The sequence below is a fragment of the Loxodonta africana genome, chromosome 13, assembly GCF_030014295.1.
Source record: "Loxodonta africana isolate mLoxAfr1 chromosome 13, mLoxAfr1.hap2, whole genome shotgun sequence".
Classification (NCBI taxonomy): Eukaryota; Metazoa; Chordata; class Mammalia; order Proboscidea; family Elephantidae; genus Loxodonta; species Loxodonta africana.
This window is the reverse complement of record NC_087354.1, coordinates 43,569,584-43,587,458: the sequence shown is the minus strand read 5'-3', so window position 1 is coordinate 43,587,458 and position 17,875 is coordinate 43,569,584. Positions and strand designations below refer to the sequence as shown.

Sequence of the window (17,875 nt, the reverse complement as noted above, 5' to 3'; positions counted from 1 at the left end):
ATAAATTCAACTTCATATTCCAAACCAGCCCAGCCTTCTCACACTTTTGAAGAAAAATGAACCAACCACATCCAAAGGGCAGCCAGTTCCCCTATCTGAATTGTGCCTTGGAGGCTCCGAAGGAGTGGACCTGGTCCCTGGGCACTCTGGGGGCCTGCCCAGCCACACAAGGGAGACACCTCACCTTTGAGAACCACCTCTTCCAAAGGGATGTCCTTAAAGAGCTTGTGGTACTGCTGGTTGTATTTATTCTGTAGTGTCTGTAAACACATGGGCTGGGTCTGAGCAGCTCTGGGAGATCAGACCACCAGTAAATAATGCCACAAGAGGCCCCCCAAGGGACTTAGCATGAAGCAGCCAGTGGGTGTGAAGGGGTGAGTTCCAAGCACAGCTTATCTCCTGGTGACGTAGTCTGTGACTGGAGGGGGATGCATCACTCCCGCCCAGGAGGGGACACCCACTCAGGTCTCCATGAAGCTCTTTGTTTCCTGGTGACAGCCCTGGTGACCGAGGAGTCAACAGTCACTGAGTTTAAGCAGCCCAGGGCCCCTCCTTTGGTGGCCAGTGAGAAGTTGGCCTTCACATACTTACCCCTTCCTGGCTGCGCTTCTTTATCTTTTCACCCTTGAATCCTTCCGGCCAGTGCAGGCTGCAAAGGAGACATTCCATTCCAGGGGCAAGGAACCCTTGAGCCCTTCCTATGTGTCCCCAGAGCCATAGCTTTGAGCCAGAAGCTTGGGGCAGAGATTGGAGCTGGGCACCCTCATCCAGAGGCCACAGTAAAGCGCCAAGCACAGGGAGCAGACAGCTCATCCTTGGGAAGGGCACTCAGGTCCCTAAGAGCAGCGTCCTTCTAGGAGGTATGCTCAGCCTGAGCCTCAGTCTCCCAGAGATGCTTAGGAGCTGCCCTCCCCTGCATGTCTCCCATTTCTCTGGCCAAGCGGCAGGCAGTGAAGCAAGCCCAAGAATAAATGAGTAGAAGGTGCAGAGATGGGGAAGAGGATGGAGAATGGGTGGGATGGAGGTGTCACACTCAAGGCTCCTGAACCTGGCCATGAGCCATGATCCCAGCAGAACTACAGTCCTCGCAGCCTCCTCCCTGTAGCCCGGAGGTCTGAACTGAGGAGCTCTGGAAAGGCACCTGACCTGAAAGAGGGGTCTGGCTCAAGCACAGGTGGGCAGGGAGGAGACTGTAACCTGAGAAACCTGGATTCTGCTAGGTCCCAGTGTGCTGAGACAGCCCTGAGAGGTGAGAGGAAGAAGCTCCAGGACAGCCTATGCCCAGCTTGTGCCCAGACCTGCTCAGTTCACAGCCATACCACCCTAAACGTACCTGATCTTGTCTAACAGACCTGCTGAGGGGCCCTGACCCCTGAGCCAGACTCTCAGTCCCCTCTCTGACAGGTCACCTCCTGAAGGCTTCCCATCCATCAATCTGTATGTGTATGTGAAAGGGCCTCACCTGTAGTCTGGGTGCTCCTGAATCCTATCTAGTTCCTTACTGGAGGCCACAGGGCTCTTCAGAGAAGCCATCTTTCCATCCATTTGTTGATTGCTAGGGAGACATAGGCCCACATCAGGAAGACAGCTTGATGGGGTACATTGCCCCACCACCTCTACCATACCCAGGGTAGCCTGCCTCTCATCCCCACCCCAAGACTGGCCCTGCTTTTAAGGGTGAGGCTGAAGAAGTCACAGTCTGGCGGTGGCAGCTCAGGCAGGGGTTCCAGGGCAGCTGATGGAAGTGGGGGACCCTCACACATTGTCTTTCCTAGAAGCCTGAGTTCAGCCTATGCCTGAGCCAGAAGGGACACCCATCTACCTCATCCAGGGTGCTAGGCAGCTGGTAGGCTGGGCAGAGGTAGGCCTCCAGCCCCACCCTGGCGGAAGCACATTGAGAGACAGGACTCTGAGACTTGCTCACTAGTGAAAGCAAAAGTTCCTAAAGTGCCCGGCAGTATTACTATAAACCGTCCAGTCCTGGGAAAGGAAGCTAAACACAGGAGGCCTTTCAAAATTGTGGAGCTGACATGGCTGACTAGAGGAAGGTGGACTCCCTCAGGGTTAGCCCACAGGTGAGTGTGAGTGGGAGGGGGCCTGTCTCACACCAGGAAGTGGCCTCAATTGCCTTTGGACGGTCAGTACCACTCTGCCCTAAGAGCCAAACCACCATCTCAAAATGTCCCAGAGGGAGATTGAAACTCTTATGCACTGCTGGTGGGAATGCAAAATGGTACAATCATTTTGGAAAATGATACGGTGCTTCCTTAAAAAGCTAGAAATAGAAATACCATATGATCCAGTAAACTCACTCCCAGGAACATATCCTAGAGAAATAAGAGCCATAACATGAATAGACATATGCACACCAATGTTTGTTGCAGCATTATTCACATAGCAAAAAGATGGCAACAACCTAAGTGCCCATCAACAGATGAATGAATAAACAAACTATGGTACATACACACAATGGAATACTACACGATGATAAAGAACAATGATGGATCCGAAAACATCTCACAACAGGAATGAATCTGGAAGGCATTATGCTGAGTGAAACAGATCAATCACAAAAGGACAAATACTGTATGAGACCACTACTATAAAAACTCATTAAAAGGTTTACAAGCGAGGGAGGAAAAAACACTAGATAGTAGATAAGTAGCCGTTCTTTGGAAGCTGAATGGGGTAGTTCTACTCTGTCCTATAGGGTCGCTATGAGTTGGAATCAACTCAATGGCAATGGGTTTTTGGTGAATGATAGGACAGTGCACAATAACAGGGAAGTCAGGACAACTTGGCCAGGACAAAGTTATAGAAGCTGCACAGACACATTCAAACTCCCCGAGGGACTGAGGTACTGGCTGAGGACTGGGGACCACAGTCTTGGGGGACATCTAGCTCAATTGGCATAACAGTCTGTGGTGAGTGGCATCTGGGGTCTTAAAAGCCTGCAAGCAGCCATCTAAGAAACACCTGCTGGTCCCATCTTGGCTGGAGCAAAGGAGAATGAAGAAAACCAAACACATAAGGTAAAGATTAGTCCAGAGGACTAATGGACCACAACTACCACAATCTCCACCAGACTGAGCCCAGAATAATTAGATGGTGCCTGGGTATCAATACCAACTGTTCTGGCAGGGATCACAATAGAGAGTCCTGGACAAAGCTGACGAAAAATGTAGAAAAAAATGCAAATTCTCAAAGAAAAAAAGACCAGGCTTGCTGGTCTGACAGAGACTGGAGACACCCCAAGCGTATGGCCTCACATATCCTTCTAACTCAGTTCTGAAGTCACTCCTGAGGTCCACCCTTCAGCCAAAGATTAGACAGCTCTACAGTACTGGCTTGACTGGATAGGGCCAACAATAACTCACGTGAGGAACATGCTTCATAGTTCAATCATGTATAGGAGACTAATAGGCACACCAGCCTAAAAGCAAAGACAAGAAGGCAGGAAGGGACAGGAAAATTGGACAAATGGAAACAGGGAATCCAAGGTGGAGAAGGGGAAAGTGTTGACACATCACGGGGTTGGCAGTCAATGTCACAAAACAATCTGTGTATTAGCCGTTTAATGAAAACTAATTTGCTCTGTAAACTTTCATTTACAGCACAATTTAAAAAAATAAAAATTCATACTAAAAAAAATGTCCCAGAGGGCTCAGGAAGGAGGAGACACCCATCCTCTCCCTCCGCAATGGCATTTGGGTTCCTGCTTACACTAATGAGCTCCAAAAACAGGGCTCCCCAGGGCCCCCAGCTTCCTGGTGTTGGACATTTGCCCTGGAGGTAGGCTTGGAATCAACAGAGCTATCACATTGGCCCCCAACAGAGTGGGCTCGGGGGCTGACTGAAGAAGAGGGAGTATAGTAATTGGACCAGCTGTGTATCTAGGATATGGTTTTTATTTACCCAGTATGGCCCAATGCCCTTCCTAAGCATAGCAATGTGTTAATTAACAAGCTTGACTTATATTTTTGAGCTGATATTATGGTAAATTTATCTAAAAGAAGGGTGTTAGTATTTATTTGGACAGGAGTGCAGTTTCATTGCTTGCCATAGGCACCATTTTTCCATAGATATACCACTGGCCGTACCAGGTTAATACAAACTGCTTAGTGGCACCACAAACCCAAGGCCAGTGCTAACACCTGCCATTCCCTAGTGTCTTAGTCATCTAGTACTGCTATAACAAATACCACAAGTGTATGGCTTTAACAAAGAGAAATTTATTTTCTCACAGTCTAGGAGGCTGGAAGTCCAAATTCAGGTTGCCAGCTCTAGAGGAAGGCTTTCAGTCAGCTCTGGGGGAAAGTCCTTGTCATCAATCTTCTCCTGGTCTAGGAGCTTCTCTGTGCAGGGACCCCGGGTCCAAAGGACATGCTCCCCTCCTGGTTTTTCATTCTTGGTGGCATAAGTTTCCCCTCTCTCTGCTTGCTTCTCTCTTTTATATCTCAAAAGAGATTGACTTAAGATACGACCTAATCTGTAGATTGCATCCTGCCTCATTAACATAACTGCCTCTAATCCTGCCCCATTGACATCATAGAGGTTAGGATTTATGAGACATATAGGATAAATATGTCAGATCACAAAATGACGGACAACCACACAATACTGGGAATCATGACCTAGCCAGTTGACACACATTTCTGGGAGACACAATTCAATCCATAACACCTAGTTATGCCTCTGGATTGGGCATAAGTAACAAGGACCGTCAGCAGATAAGGAGTTGGAACCTGGAGTCTGCAAACACCAAGTAGGCTCCAAATCCCAACTCTAGGTCACACTCAGCAACTGGGGCAAGTCAAAGTTCACTTCTTCAAGAATAGTTACTGGCCCAGCCCAAGACCTGCCAGGGCCCTCAGAGATTATTTAGTATGGCCCCTTCCCCACATACCAAAGTACAGATGAGGAAACAGACTTGCCAAGGGACAGGCCTTGCCCAGTGCCACACAGTGGAGAGCCAGGTGATCTCACCCATAAAATAAGCCCAGCCACAGCTATCTGGGCTGCTGACTTCTGTCCTCAACCTCATGGAAGGTCTTGGCACACACATCAACATGTTTACTGAATCTTACAAAGTGACAGATGATGCTGGTGTTTTGACCCTTGGATTCCCAAGGTTAATTTCTGGATTTATTTGGTTTCTCATTTCACATTTCACAGGGTGTCCCCCATCCCCTTTATTTTTTATGTTTGTCTTAGTTATCTAGTGTTCCTATAACAGAAATACCACAAGAGAAGTTTATTTTCTCACAGTAAAGTAGCCTAAAAGTCCAAATTTAGTGTGTCAGCTCCAGGGGAAGACTTTTTCTCTCTGTTGGCCTTCTCATCAATCTTCCCCTGGACTAGGAGCTTCTCTGTGCAGGAACCCCGGGGCCCAAAGGATGTACTCTACCCCGGCACTGCTTTCCTGGTGGTATGAGGTCCCACCTCTCTGCTTGATTCTCTTTTATATCTCAAGAGATTGCCTCAAAACACAATCCAGTCTTGTAGACTGAATCCTGCCTTACTAACACAACTGCCGCCCATCCTCCCTCATTAACATCATAGAGGCAGGATTTACAACATACAGGAAAATCACACAATACCAGGAATCATGGCCCAACCAAACTGATATACACATTTTTGGAGGACATAATTCAATCCATGACAATGTTCATTGTAGAAAATTTAATATAGAAAAAAATATCAAAATCACCCATAAGAAAAAATTTTCCCAAAATCACCCAAAGAAAAAATTTATGCAGAAGTATATAATTTATGTAACTGGGGTTTTATATAGTACAGAGGTTTTATTTTTTTCTGGCTTAACATGATTTCATGAGAAATTCTTCATGTCACTGTCCCTTCCTGGGATAGATTCTCAGAAGTGAAATAAATGGATTAAGAATGAACATTTTTCAGGATCTTTGAATCTACTTCCAAAGTACTTTTTGGATGCTGTACTGACTAAGAGGGCCATTGGCACTGTATGACACTGCCTGCTTCTCCACATCCAAGCCCTATTCTGGGTATTATCTTTTTCTCATCTTTACAAATTTGATAGGTCAAAATATGTTCTTTTAATTTGTATTTCTGCTAACTGGTAGGTTGAAGTTTTTTTCCCCTACATTCCCATTGGAATTCATCTGTGATCTGTCTACCTGTAAGGATCTCCATGATTTTCTTATTGATTTGTATAAATTATTTATTGAGGATCTTAATCCTTTATTGTTTTTGCAAATATTTTCCTCAATTTTTCATTTGCATTTTAATTTTGCTTGTGACATTTTTGCTGTACTTGTGTGTAATTTCTATGTGGTAGATTTCATCTATCTGTTTCCTACTTGACTTCTGTCCTTTGATAAGAGAGGCCTCTATGCAGTTGCAAGTGCAAGTTAAACCATGGAACAAATTATAGAGTTTGAGCACTGCAGGGAGAGAACGGTGTGGGCTCAGTTCTAAGGAACACACTCCAGCCAGACAGACAAGGGGATAACTGGACACCGATGAGAAGGGGCTTGGCCATGGTTACGCATGGTTTCAGAGGCAGAAACCCCATTAATCAGACCCTGGAGAGTGCGATTTGGGTTCTCAGGGTTGCAAGAGCTCAGAGGACATAGATCTCTGTGGACTGAAGTAGGTGGGAGCTGAGCCTTATAGCTAGTTGCCATCGAGTCAGTTCCAGCTCATGGCCAACCCACATGTGTCAGAGTAGAACTGTGCTCCATAGTTTTCGATGGCTGATTTTTCAGAAATAGATTGCCAGGCCTTTTTTCCAAGGCAACTCTGAGTAGACTCGAACCTCCAACCTTTTAGTTAGCAGCCAAGCATATTAAATGTTTGTGCTACCCAGGGACTCCAAGCTTTATAAACAGGGTAGGATTATAATCCTGCCCCTGAACATTTGCATAGATTCTAAACCAAATTCATCTTGAGGGTAAAACACGACTTCTCAGCCAGAGTTGGCTTCCTTTGCCACGCCCTCAGCCTAGGTGAGGAGCCCCTGCTTCAAGCACTCCCAGCAGCACTAACTGGAAATCTCCATCTCAGCATTTATCTCATTGTGTGGGAGTGCAGTTACTGTCCACCTCCCCAACTGGATGGGGCTCCAGGAGGTCAGGGACCTTGCCTCACCCACCCCTGAAGCCCCTGAGCCCAGTGTGACACCAGTAGATAGTAGGCACTCACGACATGCTCATCAAACATGTAAGCATTGCTGGCTGTGTGAAGACAGAGGAAGTGAGGTAAAGAATGACTGCCGGAGGAGAGATGGACCATGAGGATCAAAAAGGAAGGCTGCACACATTTCCCACAACGCCTTCATGCAGAAGATAACAGTATAAATCAACAGGATGGTCACAAGCCATTCGTTTATGCACCTCCATTGTCAAAGCCAGTCCCTCACGATAATGTTGATCCCAAGACCCTGCCAGTGACCCAAACAACTAAAATCTGCACTGCCTTCAAAATTACCACAATTCAGACTTTTTACTAGTCAGTCTTGTCTTCTACAGTGTTTTCTTGCTTGCTGTTGTTGTTAGTTGCTGTCAGGTCAATTCTAACTCACGGAGACTCCATGTGTGCAGAGTAGAACTGCTCCTTAAGGTTTTCAAGGCTGTGACCTTTCAAAGCAGATGGCTAGGACTGTCTTCCAAAGTGCCTCTGGGTGGGTTCAAGCTGCCAACCTTTAGGTTAGTAGTCTAACGCTTTAACCATTTATACTACCCAAAGATTCCTTTGTTTGCTTAGATTGAATGGGAAAGAAAGAAATGGAACAAATGCTACTTGGAAATGTCTGGGGCAGAAGTGGTCCTTGAGAGCTCACCAGCAGAACCAATCAGGCAGGGTTCACCCCATAACCAACTTGGCCCTGAACCTAAGCGTTAAGAGGCTTCCAGAGCAAGGAGCTCAGCCTGGTCTTCCCAACCCTGTCTGGAAGCCACAGTCCATTTCCACTTACAGACTTTCCTCAAGATAGTCGCTCATTACCCCTCCACCCATCCATCCCCATCCTACTTCATCCAGACTCTGGAATATCTGGGGAGCTCCAATCCATATCTGTTTTTTTAATCAAAGCCACAAAAATATAATTACTATTGTGTGGGGGATGAGGTGGTGGGGTCCCAGTATTTTTTTTTAATAATTTTTATTGTGCTTTAAGTGAAAGTTTACATATCAACCAGTCTCTCACACAAAAACCCACATATACCTTGCTACACACTCCCAATTACTCTCCCCCTAATGAGACAGCCCAGTATTTTTTGACATTAAAAAGAGTGCAAATGGTTGAAAAATTGCCGGGATAAGGCCCTTACATTCTGTAGAGCCTGGCTGAAGGCTAGAATGTCTGTCTGGAGGTCACAGCAGATGACTGCCCTGCCCTAGAGTCCCACTGGCCAGTTGGGGAGCTCACACCACTTGCTTGCTCTTTCATTCCTTCCACAAATACTTACTGAGCTTATCACACCATAAGCCTGTGGGGGACACCCAGCTGGAAGGGCTGTTGAGAGGCTGAGGATGAGCAGCCCAGCACAGGAGAAGGAAGGAGAGGAGCAAGGCCCGTCAAGAAGGGGGAGACACCCAGAGAAGGTAGCAGAGGGAGAGAGAGGCAGCGAGTAGGGAACCCAGAGACACAGGAGTCTGGCTGTCTCCTACAGACTCATGGGTGAGGACTCACAGGAACACCTGACACCTACTCTCTGTCCTGGATCCCTCCCCCAGCTCAAAATATCCCCACCAGAAAGACAACTCCCAAATCTACATTCTAATCCTGATGCCTCATCCCCTCTGAGCTTCACACCCCAACTGCCATCTAGATGTATCTGTCAAAGTGAGCTCAGCATCATCTCCCAAATCTGTTTCCTTCTGCAAAGGCCCAGTAATTGTGAACAGCTCCATCCTCCACACAGTGACCCAAGCCAGAATCCTTAACTCATTCCTGTCCCCACCCCACTCAACCTATCAATCACCAACATCCCCGAGAGTCTTACCTCTACTTAACCTTCAATACCATCTCCTTTTCCCCATTCCCACTGCACCATCCAAGGTCACCATCATCTTTTCCCTGGAAGCTGACAACAGCTCCCTGACTGTTACTGTTAATTGCCATGGAGTTGATTCTAACTCACGGAGATCTCGTGTGTCCAGAGTATAACTCCTCCGTAGGGTTTTCAGAGTAGAACTACTCCATAGGATTTTCAATCACCATCTATATTTCGACCAACACCTGTACTGCCACCACCGCCCTTCAAAGCAGATCACCAGGCCTGTTTTCCAAGGCACCTCTGAGTCGGTTTGATCTGCCAACCTTTTGGCTAGTAGTCAAACACTTAACCATTTGCACCACTCAGGGACTCCTTCTCCCTGACTAAACCTGCCCAAGTCTTCCTGTCACGCCCCTGCCCCTCACCTGAATCCACACTGCCACCAGAGCCATCTGGGCCAAGGCCTGATCCTCCTACTCTCCTGCTTGCTTTCCTTCATTAGTTCCCCCTCACCTCCCCAGCTGGCCTTTCTGCTTCTCTTTCTACCTGCCACTCCCCACCTCCCCACCCCATGCAGCTCAGCTGAGCTGCTTAGCCTCTTCAGCACAGAAGCCCTTCACACCTGCATACCTTGCAGCTGACGTGTTCTCCCCATGCTTCTCTCCCTGGGAAACTCCAGGTCATCTTTCAAGTCCCAGTTCAAACATCACCTCCTCTGAGAAGGCTTCTCTGATCCCTCCCTGCCCAGCAGAGCTGGTCACTCCCTCCCTGGTGGTCCCTTCTCCCTTTTTTCCATCTGCTGCCCAGCACTTAGCACACCACACTGTGCTTGTCTGTTTACACATCTGTCTTCCCCAGTCGACTCTAAGCTTCATCAGGGGTGTGTCTCGGACATCTCTGTATACTCAGCACACAGCAGGCACCCAATATTTGCTAAACAAATGAAGGAGAGACAGAGAAAGAGCAATGATGACACCCCAAGAGGGAAGAGGAGAGAGAAAAGGCAGTAAGAGGGACGGGGCAACCCAGAAGGGAAGGGAGGTGGGAGGGATAGACAGAGCTGATGGGATCACCCAGAAATGGGCCTAGTCTGGGGGCGATGGGGTGTGGGGAGGAAGTGCAGACAGCCCAGCTCCACAAGACACTCAAGCCATGCTGGCTGGCTGATGAAAAGGAGAACTCAGGTGGGAAGAGGTATACAAAAAAGTATAAGGTACGGTATTTTGGTGAACATACAGGCTGTGGAGTCACTCTGCTGCCCTTTCCTGGTCTGTCTCATGCCAGAGAACACTCACCAAGTTTTCCCAGCCCCTTTCCCCACAGCCAGCACTTTGTAACCACAGGGCAGACCCCTCCAGGGCTCATTGGAGCCTCTGGCAGGAGCAGTGGCTGGGGCTGACTCCGAAACAGAAACCTCGCCAGGCCTGGCAGCCTGAGCCAGCCAGGCCTGTGTGGTCACAAGCGAGGCTGACACATGGCTGGCAGAGGGATGCTCCTTTTGGGTGTCTCCTACCCTGGGAGGTGCCCGCACTCTTCCAATTGGCTTCTCGTGGGCATTTGAGATACTAGAACATCCTGTGGGTCGAGGCTGGGCCCAGAGATGGCACGGCCCTTTCCTGCAGCCAGCTAGGAGTAGCCTGAAAACACACATTGTTCCCTTCCAACCAAAAACCACGTCTGAGCAGCAGGCCCCTGAGAGGATAGACCCAGAACCCATGGAATAGGCCATCTGTGACAGAGAGCTGAGAGGTGGACCTCTATCCTGGATGGAATGTTGGCCAGGGCCCAGCAGGCTGGGCTAGGGGCTCCTTCATCTTGTAGTTGCCCCAAAGCCCCCCAGGCTCCTGCTACCACCCCTGCCTCTCACTCAGCTCACAGCTCCCCTCCTACTTCAGAGAGGAGGCTGCTGTTAACTCAAAGGTGTAACCTGCTGGGCACCCACTAGGATCACCTATAGAGCTGTTTAAACAAACAAACAAATGACCCTGAGCCCCATCCCAGATCGATTAAATCAGGATCTCTGGGGGGAAGTGTTTTGTTATTGTTGGGTGCTGTGAAGTTGGTCCTGACTCATAGTGACCCCATATGACAGAGTAGAACTGCCCCATAGGGTTTTCTTGGCTGCAATTTTTTTTTTCTTTATTCCAGTGGCTTAGAACAATACACATTTATTATTTCAGTTTTTGTGGGTCAGGAGTCTGAGCATGCATAACTGGGTTCCCTCACAAGGCTGCAGTCAAGGTGTGGGTTAGGGCTACAGTCTCAGCTGAGCCTTGAATGAGGCAGGCTCTGCCTCCATACGCATGTGGTTGCTGGCAGTATTCAGTTCCTTGCAGGCTGTTGGACTGAGGGCCTCAGTTTCCTGTTGCTTGTCTGCCAGACGCTTCCCTGAGTTCCGTGTCAAATAGCTCTTTCCATAGGGCTGCTCCCCATGTGATAGCTTGCTTCTCTGAAGCCAGCAAGGAGAGTACTAGCCAAGATGGGCTTTACGATCTTATGTAAGGTAGTTATGTGCACATTATCATGAACATCTTTTCCCTTTTCTGTATTCTATAGTTTAGAAGCAAGTCACAGGTCTTGCCATGCTCAAGGGGAGGGGCTTACAAAAGGGCGTGGCCACCAGGGGAGTTGGCTGTAATCTTTATGGAAGCAGATCACCAGGTTTCTCTCCTTTGGAGCCGCTGAGTGGGTTCAAACTGCCCTGTTTAACAGTCGAATACTTAATCGTTGTGCTACCAGGGCTCCTTGGGGGTAGAGTTTAGGTAATTATGAATTTTTTAACTTGTAACTGAAGTATAATTACATATAGAAAATTACACTTAAAAGAAGCATACAACTCAATGCATTTTCATAAGCAGAACATCCCTGGAGAATCAGCACCCCAGAAGCCCCTTCCTGCTCCTTCCAGTCTCACTACCCTGTCACCAAGGATAACCATTATCCTGACTTCTAACATCGTTTACCTTTGCCTGGTTTTGGACTTCCATTACAGAAATGAAATCATACCACAGATACTCTTTTGTGGGCTACTCTCTTATGTGGCTTCTTTTGGTGAGCAACACATGATTCATTCATAGTGTTGTGTGTAGTTGTACACTGCATTTTCATTTGTGTTTGGAATGCCATTGTATGAACATACTACAATTTCTTTATTCATTGTACTATGGATCAGCATTTGCTGCTATGGACATTCTAGTACCTGTCTTGTTACCATTTACCACTTGGCTGTCGAGTCAATTTCAACTCATGGCAACCCCATGTGTTTCAGAATAGAACTACATATAGGGTTTTCAATGGCTGTGACCTTTTGGAAGTGGATCATCAGGCCTTTCTTCTGAGGTGCCTCTAGGTAGATTCGAACCACCAACCTTTTGGTTGGTAACCAAACATTTAACCATTTGGCCACCTGTCTTGTAGACACAAGCATTCATTTCTATGGGTAAATACTTAGGAGTGGAATTGCTGGGTAAAAGTACCACCAGCACTAAGAAATCCCTGGATGAATCTTGCCTCCACCCCTCCTCTCTTTGTGGCTCAGAGGGAGAAGGATTACCTCCTCCTCTCCAAGGCCAATCTATCCACCTGGGTTCTGAATCACCAGGGCTTGGCTTTCTGGTGACTTCAACCCACTCCTCTCAAGATATAGGAACATCTTTGGCAAGGCAAAAAGCCATATGGTTAATACAGATTTCTTTAATCTGTGAAGGCCATAGAACCCATTACTAGGTTGTGCCAAGGACATAACGAGACCAGGTTTTCTGTGCGGCAGAGCCTCGTTTCTGAATCACACTGTGTCCCTTCCAAGAATCTCTCTGTGTTTTCTCTGGGCCATGGTCCCTACCCACAGCCCAGAAACTGGTTGATAAGACCTCTCCCCAAAGGACACTAGGATAATGTGCACGGAGTCAAGCTCATCATCAACACACTTGAGGATGGGAGTTTCATTTTTTTTCAGAAATAATCCTATTATTGCTGTCTCCACACTTACACCAAAGCTGCTTACTATTTATTTAATAAATTGATATTCCACACCTAAGGCAACTGTCTTGCCCCTACTGACTAGGAAAGGGGAGGAAGATCCCATAATTGAATCCCATATTAGATGTAAGAGGGGTGGGGTTCAGTGAGTTGGTGGGGATGCACCTAGGTTCCAATCCAACTGTCCCTCTCAGCTCCCCTCATCTCCCCTAGCAAAGGACTCAGGGAGAGGGAGGTACTTGGCATAGTCAAAACCCCTTCTTCCCAGGTACGGGTCTGAGAACACCTAAGCCAGGTTTCCCTTCAAAACCTGTGGCAGTGTTGAAATGAGGAGGGATGTGGAGGGCAGAGGGCCTGCTTCCCAAGAGGCCACAGTTTATACCAAATGACCCTGGCCACAGCCAGTGGAACTACAGGCGCACACCAAGAACCAAAAACCAAACCAGTTGCCATCAAGTTGGTTCCGACTCATGGCAACCCCATGTGTTGCGCAGTAGAACTGCTCGATAGGGTTTTCTTGGCTGTAATCTTTACAGAAACAGGTCACTGGGCTTTTCTTCTGCAGCGCTGCTGGGTAGCTTCCAACCACCAACCTTTAGATTAGCAACTGAACACAAACCGTTTGTGCCACCCAGGGATCTTTGGGTGTGCTTCAGGCTCAAGCAAAGCCATCCACATGCTGACCAGCAGCTCTTTGGAGTGAAAGGACGAGCTGGCCCATCAGATTCCCCTTCTAATGAACCCTAACTGGGAAATATGAGAAGATGCGGAGGTGTGCAGCCAGAGATAGCGAACAGGCAGGTGAGGGTGGCAGGGATGCAGGAGCAGGATATCTGGGTGTACCACAGATTGGGTCTGGAGCAAGGGAATAGGGAGCAGAGGTGCAGATAGAAGTAGGGGCCCTGGGCGTGGCCTCCAGTCCAGGAAGGAACAAAAAGGGTCTACTGCCCATTCACTTCCAATCCAACTTCCAGTGCTCCAGCACTTGTAGCCAGATAAGAAACCCCCACACTTGGTTTCCCCAAAGGGTGAAAACCAGGATGCATACGTGATGTCCTTCAGGCCATTCACATGGGGCAGGGGGTACTACCTCTGTTCACAGGTAGAGAATGGAGCCTTAGCCAGGTTCAGTGACTTCCCCACATAGTCACTGGCAGGGCCAGCACTCCATGGAGGTCTGTCTCACACCTAAGCCTGGGTCTTTACCATACCCCCAACAAGCATTCAGGGCCCGGAAGGGGCAGGGCTCCAGAGAACTTCAAACCAAGTCAAGCCTCATTAGCCCAAGAAGCCTTGTTCCTTTCTTGGGTAGCCCCTGGAGAGAGGGGAGGTGAACAGATCTGGCTCATGATCTCTAATTCTCAGTTCAGCTCTAGTTCTGCAAGGGAGGTGGCATCATTCCCATTACACAGATGAGGAAACTGAGGCCCAGAGAAGTTAAATCACCTTGCTCCTGACCACATTACTGGAAAGTAGTAGAACTTGAATTCAAATTCCAGTCTGGCTGAAAGGATACATTCTTCCCATCGTAATGCACTGCCTTCAGGGCTCCAGGGCTCTGGAATCCTGTCCCCTCCTATAGCTTTCTCTGGCTGCAGTGGGGAGAATGGGAGGGAACCAGCTCTCCCCAAAATTCTGAGCAGAGGGGGTGGAGGAGACAGAGGAACGTTTCTCTAGGGTGAGATAAACACACAGCTGTCCATCTGGGGAGTGGGGTTCCCTAGATCAGGCTACTCCCCCAAACCTCTAACAACCCTACTCAAAGAGCCAAACAAACTGGTAAAGCTAGTGGTCATTCCAGAGGTGTGGGCTGGCACAGCCCTCTGGAGATGTCTGGGTCCAGCTTGAACAAGGACCCCTTTGAGCTCTGCTGCTAACAAGAGTTCCTTCTACCTACAGGGATCTCAGAACCCCTGGGTCCTCCTATCCACTGGGAGCTGGGAGAGCGGAGAGAGAGCAAGGCTGGTCCCATTTCCCAGCCTCAGCAATCAAGACACTGCCCACTACCCAGGTCTCTCACTGGCGCCCAGATCTGGCCAGCCACACCCTTAGCTGAGTAGATGCCTGGCTCCCCCTGGTTAATGGACCCCAACCCTTTTTCCCAGTTCCTTGATCTCCCCACCCAGGCATGGACGCTGTTCCTCTTCCCCCCACACCAGGGAGGCCCCTCCCCTCATGGGGTTGGATTTCAGAAGTAAGATGTTCAGGCTAAACCCTCTCCTGCACTCAGGAGGTGTGCTAATAAGCTGTTCCTCCCAGCTTTGCTTGGACCCTGCTTAGCTAACTTTAGTCACCCAGCACCTCTCCTCCAGGGCGAATCCACCCCTCCGTCCCTCTCTAGGGTCCCACGCTGTCTGCTCAGGTGTCTTCCTTTGCTGCATTGGCCCTTTATGTGCCTGTCTCCCCACTATACTGTGTCCTATTCATCTCTTATGCCCAGGGCCCCACACAGCTTCAGGCATACAGTAAGAGCTCAGTAACTGTTTATTCAATAAACATACACTCCCTGCTGCAAAGCTCCTCTGTGCACAGGCGCCCTTCATCTGCTTAGAAGCTGTAGAGCCTCAGGGCACAAATAAATGTAAGACCTTGAATGAGAAGACTCCAGTTTGCACTAGGCTCCACCCCGGCCCTCTGGGTGATTCCTAGGCACCTTCCTGTGGGTTCACTCCCCTATAAAATAGGGAACATCTATGACCTGCAGATCTTTAGGGCTGCTGTGAGGTCACAGCTCAGGCCTGGAAAAGGGTTCCCCACAGACATGCCCAGAAGCATCACACCTCCTGCCAGTACTGCTGAGAGCTGAGTTGGCCCCTATGTTGCATTACGTCCCTTTGAGGGTGCCTAGGTGCAGCTCTCCATGAACATGGAGACGGGGACACCAGCAAGCCTCAAACTGCGCCATGGGCTCCATATATGCCCTGCATGACTGGGTTTTTCCCCAGGTACAACAGCCAGAAAAACAAGCTGAGAGCAAGGTCCTCTTCCACCTGGGCCGCACCCAGTGCCTGCCTCCCACCCCTCTTTGCCCAGAGGCACTCCCCCAGCTCAGGCCCAACCATTGTCAGGCACCCTCCCTCTCTTCTACTCCCTCCATCAGAGGTTTGAGGCCACCTGCCACCCTTGTGCCCAGAGCTCAAAGGCCTGTGGTACGAGAACAGTCACCAGGGAGATAGATGGGGACAAAGAGCTGGAACCCGGAAGCTTCGCTCATAGGGATTCCAGGATTTCCTACAAAGCCCAGACCACACAGTGGAACAGGTGGGGTTCTGAAGAGAGCGTGCTGCCTGTTGCTGGCCTAGCCCCAAGTGCCCACTGCTGTAGCAGGAGCATCTGTGTGAGCTGGCACCCTGGGCCTGGTGACAGACCACTTTTTCTTGGCGGGCCACTCAGGGCTTGGCCATTTCCAGACAAGAAGCTGGTCATTCAGGTCTAAAAACAGACTTGCATTCATTAAAAAACAGAGCACTCCTGTGCTCTGGGTGGCCACCCCCTGGCCAGGCCTGCTGAAGGGCAGGCCCAGACTCAGCCTCAGTCACTCAGATGCCCCTACTCAGGACTGCCAGGGGGTGTGGCTACTCCGGGGACAAGTCAGCTCTGTCCATCCATGGGTATCATCCAGCCTGCCCACCCCAACCACCTAGGACACCTACCGCAGAATCACACTAGCTTTGTGGATGCACCAGGTTTTTCTCAGGGTCACAGGCAGGTCTGAGGAGTCTCTGCAACCTGAAGAGCCTGGGAGTGGGGCAGCAAGACAGGGATGCTACAACCGCTCACTATTGAGGGTTCTTGGGTAAGTCACTGTCTTCCTGGACCTCAGGAGACCCCACGGCTCCTGAGATGAGAAAGTCTTGGCCCAGGAGACCCCACCGCTGACTGAGGACAAAGTAAAGCAAAGGAATTGGGTGAACTGCAGATGGCCACTGGCCCTCTGTGGTCAAAACCCATGTCCCAGGAGAGACTGGCCAGAGCACAGTCCTCAAAGGACTGCCAGCATCTGTGCCTCCCTTCCACAAATACCAGTGGAGGGCCTGCTGTTTGCTCAGCTCTGTCTAAGTGCTGTGTATACCAAGAGAATAAGGCAAGGGACTATCCTCAAAATGCCTGGTAGGAGAGGTAGACATGAAAAAAATATTTACATAAATTAATAATTGTAATTAATAATTATAACTGTGTGATATATGCTATGAAAAGAAAGCCCGGGATCCTATGAATACCTCTACCTATGAGAAGCTTTTTCCTTGAAGAAGGATTTGAACTGATATCCAATGAATGCTAGCCAGATGGAGGGAGGATAATAGTTGGAGGGAGTTAGAGAGGGATATTGGCAAAGGGGTCAAGATGTGCAAAGGCCCTGAGGCCAGAAGGTATGAGACTTTTTGAGGAACTGAAACAGAGCCTGTATGTCTGCAGGATACGGATAAGTAATGATATGGTGAGTGATAAGGCTGGAGAGGTTGGCAGGGTCAGATCAGGTAGGTCCGCATAAGCCCCAGTAAGGGTTTTTGGTCATTATCTTAAAAGCAATGGGGAACCAGTGAAAGGGTTTAAGCAGGGAAGGGAAACCCTGGTGGCATAGTTGTTAAGAGCCACCGAAAGGTCAGCAGTTCAAATCCACCAGGTGCTCCTCAGAAACTCTATGCGGCAGTTCTAGTCTGTCCTATAGGGCTGCTATGAGTCGGAATCGACTCGACAGCAACAGGTTTTTTTTTTTTTTAAGCAGGGAAGTATATTATCAACTTTGTGTGTTACAAACATCATTCTTTTTTAAAATTTTTATTGTGCTTTAAGTGAAAGTTTACAAATCAAGTCAGTCTCTCATACAGAAATTTATATATACCTTGCTGTATGCTCCTAGTTGCTCTCCCCCTAATGAGACAGCACAGTCCTTCCCTCCACTCTCTCTTTTCATGTCC

At 48.8% G+C, this 17,875-nt stretch overlaps 1 protein-coding gene across 3 annotated transcripts in view; it reads right to left on the bottom strand.

Annotated features, from left to right (window-relative positions):
* Positions 1–17,875, bottom strand: part of GRAMD2A (GRAM domain containing 2A) — a 34,906-nt gene that overhangs the window by 5,698 nt on the left and 11,333 nt on the right. For 2 of the 3 annotated variants that reach the window (XM_023552887.2, XM_003413921.3), the window contains exons 1-3: positions 1,463–1,670; positions 592–649; positions 185–260 (exon numbers count right to left, since the gene is read on the bottom strand). In XM_023552887.2, the coding sequence (XP_023408655.1) occupies positions 185–260; positions 592–649; positions 1,463–1,623 (295 nt within the window). In that variant the 5' untranslated portion in view covers positions 1,624–1,670. Of the gene's footprint in view, positions 1–184; positions 261–591; positions 650–1,462; positions 1,671–17,875 lie in introns of those variants that run through there. The other variant, XM_064267319.1, reaches the window with a different exon arrangement.